The 8,620-nt window shown below is 37.6% G+C and overlaps 1 protein-coding gene across 1 annotated transcript in view; it reads left to right on the forward strand.

Annotated features, from left to right (window-relative positions):
• Positions 1–5,471, forward strand: part of HOMER1 (homer scaffold protein 1) — an 88,671-nt gene extending 83,200 nt beyond the window's left edge. The window contains exon 9 of the mRNA XM_021531119.3: positions 1,749–5,471. Coding sequence (XP_021386794.1) covers positions 1,749–1,937 — 189 coding nt within the window. The 3' untranslated portion in view covers positions 1,938–5,471. The remainder of the gene's footprint in view (positions 1–1,748) is intronic.
• The last annotated feature ends 3,149 nt before the right edge of the window (positions 5,472–8,620 follow it).

Consider the following 8,620-nt stretch of genomic DNA (forward strand, 5'->3'; position numbering starts at 1 on the left):
AGCCTTTACATGGTGTGACTGGGTTGTAACCAGTTGTCTTCATTTGTAGCAGCAGTGGGGTAGGTATTCACTTATATAAGCACGTGTGCATTATATAATTTCTACAAGTGTGCTGTCCAGCTAGTTTCTTTTAGTGCTTTGGCAACTAAATTATTCAGTGATAAACAAATTAATTATTCTCTTCAACCTGACAATAAGGGGTAATTCCTGCTCTCAGGTGTGCTGGCTGTTCAAGATTGGTGCCCAAAACTCCATAGTTTTTTTACTTGCTCATTTGCAAACAAGAAGTAAGGGAGGCCTTCAGTTTGGCTGGGAGGTAACCCGTGGCTCCACAGCAGCCACAGCTATGAGGCACTGGATGTCCCTCAGCACTGCTGGGGACCCAGAACTCTCTGCTGCTGCAGAGGCTGGGAGCTGAAATTGGGCACTGGCCATGTCACCCCATCCCTCCTCTGGCCAGGGATGCAGCACTCAATTGATGCTGCTGTGAGACCCCTCACAAGTGGATACCTTTCTCAGGCTTTGACACAGGGCTGCCATTACATACCTGTTACTCTTGAATGAACCAGTATATTTTTTGTGTAGGTCATGTTGTTTACTATGGTTAGCTGAGATCTCTCCAGTGTAAACATGAATATATTTCTTAGCCTTAAGGGAGACAGAAGAATCACACCAGTGAGAGAGTTGGAGGGCTGAAAGAGAAGTTGCTCATGCTGCAATCATTGACTGTTGCTGCATCTCCCTTCCTATTTGTAAAGCTAGCTGTAGTAAAATCTCAGAGCAGGCCAATTAAAGCTTTGTGACACAAAACCACAGTAAAGGGAGGAGCTATTGAAAAACATGTTGCCATACATAAATGCGAATTCACTATACACTTTTCCAGAGATGGCTGTACAGAGTGTATGGTGTACTAAGCACACTGTCTCTGTGCTGCCTTTGAAAGTGTTTTTTTTAACTGAAATTACAAAACTTAGCATGAATTTATGAGGTGTGCAGTGAATGGAACAAAGGAAAATATGCTATTCCAGACACAGGTGGCTGATTCATTTGTAATTTGATTGAAGAGAGGGCACCTGTCTTGGTGCAGAGCAGTTGGCACCATCATCCGTGCAGCAGTGGTGGCTCTCCCATTGTCCTGCTCCACAGTGGGTGCTGTGCAGCGAGGCACAATGTGCAGTGTGCACCTCCTGGTTTGCATTTGTTACAGTCACCTTGACATCCACCTGGGCTTGGTTATGCTCCTGTCTTCATTCTCAGAGTGCAAAGCCTGTATGTGGGATGGGAATCAGGTGGTGCTCCTCTGTCTCTAAAGCAGTGTTCTGGATGGGTTTTTGCATGAGAATTTTTGATGGAGAACTATGTCCTTGAGCAAGTCACATAGTCTAAATCAGGGCATACTTGAACATAAGTAAACTCTGAGATATTTTCATTAGGCAGTACATTTCTGAATGATAGAAATTATAACATACCTGAATAAGTGTATCATTTGTTCACTGACTAAAGTTTCTCTAAAGTTCCTCTCCAAAAGTTTCAGTCCTTCAGATAATTATGGAAAAGTGGAGGAAGTGGCAGTACATATGCAAACGTAGTAACAGTTCAGGTTCTGGTTTTGATTTAGTGAAAACTGTAAAGGGTTACAAATTATTTTAAAAAGCAGTTGACAAAACCAGCACATGAGTACCAAGAGGACATTAGACTGCTTTCTGTTTGCAGACAACACATTAACATGTTGTGTATTTTCTCTGAAGGAAGTAGAAATTCGAAACAAAGACCTGGAAGGACAGCTGTCTGATCTAGAGCAACGTCTGGAGAAAAGTCAGAATGAGCAAGAAGCTTTTCGCAATAACTTGAAGACACTTTTAGAAATTCTTGATGGAAAAATATTTGAGCTAACAGAATTACGAGATAACTTGGCCAAGCTAATAGAGTGCAGTTGAAGAAAATGGGATTTCAGTGCCAATCAGCTTAAAGATGCACTGTCTCTCTTCATAGGACTGTGTTGGGCTCTGCATCAAAGTTGCACAAAATTAGAAAATGCTCCTCTGAGAGGGATTGTTTTAAATTTGATTTGTAATTCAATGTAAAATTTAGAACTTAGCTTGTATCCAGTTTAAGAAAAAAAAAACTAACAAAAAAACTTGAATTACAAATTACCTCCTTTTACATTATTGGCCACAGATAACTTGAAAGATATTAACAATAATTAAATGCAATCCTTTTCTAAGTATCAGTGATAGAAGAATTAGCAGTGTCCCAGGACGCACCCCGTTTTGTGACAGATACAATATAGGTTATTGGCTGTTTCATTTAATATATTTAAATGCTGTGTTTTGTGCAAGAACTTAGTGATGACAGCCCTCTATTTTGTTCTTAATAATTTCTCAGGATATGTTGCACTGTGGAGAAGCAGTGCCGGAACAAATTTATTCTTGCCAGGAATGAGAGAGAGTTGCATCTTTAATTGAAACAAATTTACTATAATTGCTTGTATAAACTTCTTCCTTTTTGTTTTTTTGGGGTTGGTTGGCTGGTTGTTTTTTTGGTTTTTTTTATAGCTCTACATATATATTGGAAGATACCATATTTCTTTATGGAGCTTACTTTGGTGTTCTACAATATTGTCCAATGTAAGGTTTAGTTTTTCATATGAATTTCATGTACTTACAGTGAGATAGTATCTTCCACTTAACTAAATTTTGAAGCCAACCAGTGATAGAAGGTGAGTCCCACAGGAAAAACAAGAAGCCTAAACCCCCCAGAGAATTTTAAATGTAAACTTAAAATTTTAAATTTGACCTGCACACTTTACAAGGAATGGCCAGTTTTTTGTTTTCTGGCCTTGATACATATATTGAATGTTCAATTTGCTGTTAATCTGTTCTACAAGAGACTTTTCAGAATGTGACATGAAATGGAGGTTCTGTGACTAATGGCTTATGGGGAGCACTGTTCTGTTACAGATTCATTAAGAGCACAGAGGTACCGAAAGGGATTGTTTGTACACTGAACATGTCTAGCCAAAAAGGCTACAAGTTTGTTTTTTAAGTTTTATTGTCATAGCAAATTGAAATGAAGACATGTTTACTCTTTTATGGGTCTTCATATCACATCTTTATCCAAACTACACCAGGCAATATTCTGAACTGTTAACTAAGTGTTTAAAAACAGGACATTGAATTGAATTATCCTCAGTGAGCAGGTTTTAAAGTTGTTTTGATGTAATTTTAACAGACTTTTGGCAAACACATATTTCTTTATATAATAGATTTATTTTAAAAAAACCAACTCTTTGAAAGGTAAGCCAATTGTCATGTGTCTTGCATCACAGTGCATTCTTGCCATTAATTGCTTGTAATGCTGAAGAGGGCTTTTTTAAAATGTATGAATGAATGTCAGACCTCAGAGTTGAAAGATGCACGAACCTTTGTTTGCTCCCCAAATTAATTTGAATGTTAAACATGAAATCTAGCTGCTTATTCAATTTGTAGAACACAGTTTAATTCACTTAGAGACTGATACTTAAAGCTAGGAAAGATAAGTTTGTTTTAATGTATGTACTGTGTGTATGTACCATATAATACACACAGGTTGTCATTTATATTGGAAAGACATGCTTTCTTTCTAAAATACCTTTTTCTTTTCCCTTAACTGGTGATTTATCAGGTCTCCCCTGACTAGTCAGGGAAATGGCTTAGGTTAAATGCTAAAACTGTCATGTATTATATGGTATGTAATATACACAATGTTTACGCTTTCTCCATATTTTTTAGGGTATTTTCTCACATTTATTAAAGGGGTGGGGGGAGCTTGTTTCATTGTGCTACTGGTTGAAAACTTTGTGGTGAGCTACATGTTAATCATTCAGGGGATTTTAGACAGTAGTGTGTATATCTTCATCAGGTCCATATGAGCAGATACAGCCAGTTTTTAATTTTCCTGGGGATATTTGGGCCTGATTCTCCTCTCCTGTCACTTGTGCTGCTGTAAACCAGATGTGTCCTTGATGTGATGTCAGCAACATTCCGTTGACATAACATCCGTGGAAGTGCAAGGAGAATTTGGCCTGTTAATGCTCAGTGGACATAATAAGGATGAAGAAATTATTAAAAACCATAATGATGGAATAAATGTAATATTATTTTTAATGATATTATTATTGACATTTTTAAAGATATGATGTCATATGTGTGGGGAAAATAGTGGACAGAAATATTTCCACTTAAATTTTGTGAATATGTGTGGTACATGAGCATTTCTATGTATAAGTACGCACACATATGTATATACAGAACATGGAAAAATTTAGATGTGCACATTTTTAATATTTTCCTATTGAAATTAAATTTAAAATTGGAAATTGATATTTGAGAATTTCTTTTTCTCATAGACTAGATAAGCTTCATTTCTTTTTTTTTAATAATAATACAATTATTGAGGGCTGCACCTTTGAATTCCCAAATAGTTGCCAAACATAAATATGGGATGAGGTGGACATACGTGCACATATAAATAAAATCCTATGTCTAAGACTATTTTTAATGCTTATGTACAGTAGGCAAGTGTTTAGAAATTGTGATCTAAAGTTCATACTTAGGTGGCTATACCTACTGTAGCCTCTTCACTTCTGTTTTAAAGTAAAGGTCTTGCCATTTGAAACATTATTGTCCCAGAGATGAGTACTGTACATTGTATCTATCTTTAATGAAACTATGGGAATATGTATACAAGAAAATGGTGTTCAGTAATATATTGTTGGCTGGTTGGTACTATAAGTACTATAGCCTAAAAACATGACCCTGAACTTGCACTGGAGGGGAGAGCAGTTACTTTGTGTATAAATTTACTTGGCAACTACAGTCTTGGGGGAAAAAAAAAAAAAAGCCAACAAAAGAATTACCATAAGCCTCACAGAAATAGAACAAAACAAAACAAACAAACAAACAAACAAAAAAAACCCCAAAAACAAAACAGAGAGAGAAAATAAATTAACCCCACAGTTTTTTATTTTGAAATACACTTGCTATTCTCTGGAGAATGTATTACTCTTTTTTTTTTTTTTCCTTAAATCTTTTTCAAGTATGTGCAAGTGATAGCAGCAGCTACCTTAATCTTTCAGGTGCTACTGGATTTTACATTAGTGTGTTATGTTGTGAAATCCTGACTTTGACATAAAAAATTTTTGTAAGTATATCCCCGTCTGGATAGCTAGTTTTTGGAGTGTATTGTTCATAATCCATATGCCTCAATGATCCAGAAATTGCATTTTTTTATGTGGACAAAGTAAAATATGTGAATTAAACTGTCCATTATAGATGAATGGAAGTTCCTTTTCCTGGACAATATATCCAGGAAAAAGGAGAACAAAATGAACTGATAATGCAGACATGCCGTTATAACGTCTCTAAGAAAATACATTTTCAGGTAAAATATAAATAAATAAATAAATAAAGGGCTAAACCAGTTGTTACACATCTAAGTATCATTTAACGTTATTGGTAGCATTCCCAAGATAATTCCTTCAAGGACCTAGAGTTGACCGTAGAATTAACAATGCATCAATTAAAGATTAATGTTTTAGGATGTATCTTTTCTGTTGTCAGTTGTGAAAGGTTTCTGATTTCTGCTCATTTTTCTACCAGTTGGGGATTAACTTCCAGTTTGCCTTCAATAAGAGGCTAAACCTCATTTCATTCTATCATCTTATATATTCCGTACTGAAGTGGCTGCTGAACAGCACTCTGTGAACACTGCATTCAAAAGTCAAAATCAAAGCCATTTTTCAAAAATACTGCATGGAGAGATGAATGGAAAACTGTTGCAGACCTTAATTCTCTGCAGAGCTGCAGATATCAGTAAAAGCACTTAACTTGGTTAGTTGCAAAAACCTTAAGGCCAAAGATAGATCTAATTAGAGATTAGATATAGATGTCAGAAGACAATTAAAAAATACCATCAAGAAGCTCCATCCCGATGTGCGTAGTTCAGCCTCAGCAACTGAACATGCCAGTTAAGTGCACACCTATACACTGGGGTTTCTTTTTCAAAAAATGGTCCTGACTCTGCTAAGCAATGTTCAAACTGTCTTGTTTACATTTTCTTAGTAATGCTGCATTTGTGCACTACCTCTGAACAGTGCTAAGCAGAGACCACATCATGGAACAACACACATTATTTGAAATCTATGGTTTTGCTTAGCAGCCTTAGTTCCTCATGTTACTTCACTTACTTCAGACAAGATGGATGAATTTTGTTCATTTTGTTAAACATTTTGGAACAATGAATGGAGTTTTATGTTAGATCCCAGAGTCAGTTCAGCTCGTGTCCACTCTTCTGGCCATGCCTAGCCAGAAAGCAGGTGTGAGTCTAAATATCGCAATACCTCTAGATACTATAGACATAGAGGGGTTTTCACACCATAAGGGGTCTCATAGCTTGCCCACCACAACCTCTCAGGGAGCTGTAGTGGCCAGTTCTGCTTCTGCACTGCTGGCAGCTCATCATAGGACCAAAGAAACACAATATACCTACTTTCCCCCTTACTGCTGGGTCTTGCATAGGCAGAGCTCAGATGCAACGATATATCTGGCAATCAAAGATACGTCTAACTATCAAAGGTGTTGTAAATTCGGAGTGGGTGAGGGAAACACATTTCAAAAAGATTGCCTTGTGTGGAACCCTTGTGTAGTGTCACTGTAAAATAGGTGAGAATGATTTGCATAGGGAATGACAAACCACCTGAAAGGATCTCACTTTCTCTAGGTGCTCACATCATGCTGACATTGAGCACACCTGGCTTGCCCTGAAACTCCACTCTTGATTGCTAGAGGCTTCCAAAGGTCAGCCCTGGGGGTGTGTTTCATGAACACAGCTGAAGTCTGCAAACCCCATGTCCTTTCTGTCTTAACCTTCACAACTCTAGAGGTTTGATTACCAGTATTAGCCATTAGTGCTCCCTGTTTTCTGCTGCCATCAATTCCTATGATGTTTATGTCATGGAATTCTGAGCTGAACTTGGGGTTTTTTTTCTTTCTTTTAACTTGGAAGTAGTTTCCAACCTTGTTCCCTGCTTTGGGAATTCTCATCTGCTCTCATCCAAGCCTCATCTCACTGCATGGATCCAGCAGTGTGTCAGCTGCTTTTGCTTCCATTAGATTGAGAATAGCAACATAGACATTTTCTTGGAAGAGAACTTGCATTTCTGTGACTGTGGTAATTCTTGAAAAAGAAGGATTTTTTTCCCAGTAGATCAAGAAGGAGGGCAGAACTAAGGATCTTCACAAACAATACCATGCATCCAGGTGCTAAGGGGAGAGGAAGAGCTACACTTGACAAGGTATGTGTAAATATAATCTGTGTGTATGGATTTCCTCCTGTTGAATTAAATATGGTCATGCAGATACTTGCAGAGAGGGAACAAGGCCTTTGAAATTCTCTGAGTCTGGCTTGTATTTTGTTAAATGTTCAGTGGAATTGTCTCTAAACAAAACAAAACAAATGTGAAGCAAAATGACCTTGCATTTGCCTGCAGGAAAAAGATCATAGCCCTTACCTATGGATGGAAATTTTAACATGAACTCTACTTCTTTCTTCACATCTGAATATATATGGTTATTTTTATAATTCCAGCAGTTTTGTTTCTCAGGTACCTGCAGCAATGAGAACCAGAAACTATCTCTGTAAGGTACAGCTCTCTTTGACTTTCATTTAGAGAGGAGCCAGGGTAGAAGTATGTAGCTGAGTGCCTCAAGTAGTATTTCATGTGAGCATCCCGCATCTAGTCCCTGCTACACCCTGCCAGCTGCACTTGCTGTCTGTCCCTGAAGCAACCCAGGAGGGCTTGTTGTCCTTTGTTCAGAAGCTGCCGCTTCAAAACTGTAGCTCTATCATTACCAGTCTGGTGCCCTTTTGTTCCAGAGTATTTTGCACATTCAGAGTTTTGCTTGCAGAGGGAGAAAAGGGGAAATTTCATTCTGTATATCTTAAAGAAGCAGAGTAATATGTAGATTTGATATAAGCTTCTTTCCCCCACCTCTCTGAAAAGAAATTATGAAAGCTTTATTTGAGGTGGTTATTGTTACTATTTGAACCTACCAGTCAAAACTTTCATTATCCTTTATTTCTTGCATTTTTCCTTTGTTCTGTGTTCTTTTCTCTTGCATAACAGGGGACAACCAAACATGTTTAAAGTCAATTGTAACTCTTAAACTGCTTATGGAATGAGAAATATAAATATTCAGTGTCAAGCTCACCCATCAGGGACATCAGTAACCCAAAAAAACCCAAACCCCAACCACACAAAAGATACTTGTGGGAATGAGGCGCTGACTGTTGTGCATTAATATCTCAGCCTCAGTAAGGAAGCATTGGGGATCTTCTAAGCAAGCATTACTGAGGCACTAAGGTACTAAGAAAGTACCTTGAATCAGAGCTGTCTAAAAGACAGCAATGTGAGTATTTTCAGAAGACATGAACTTTCATGTTCTTCACCATTGATGAAAACTGTGTTGCACAAACAGAAAATACCTATAAGGCACCTGAAACTTCTCAAGTCAAAATGCAAAAATGTGTTAGGATTGGCATCAAAAGTTTGCATCAAGCTAGAGGATTTCTGTCAGCAGCT

The sequence above is a fragment of the Lonchura striata genome, chromosome Z, assembly GCF_046129695.1.
Source record: "Lonchura striata isolate bLonStr1 chromosome Z, bLonStr1.mat, whole genome shotgun sequence".
Lineage (NCBI taxonomy): Eukaryota > Metazoa > Chordata > Aves > Passeriformes > Estrildidae > Lonchura > Lonchura striata.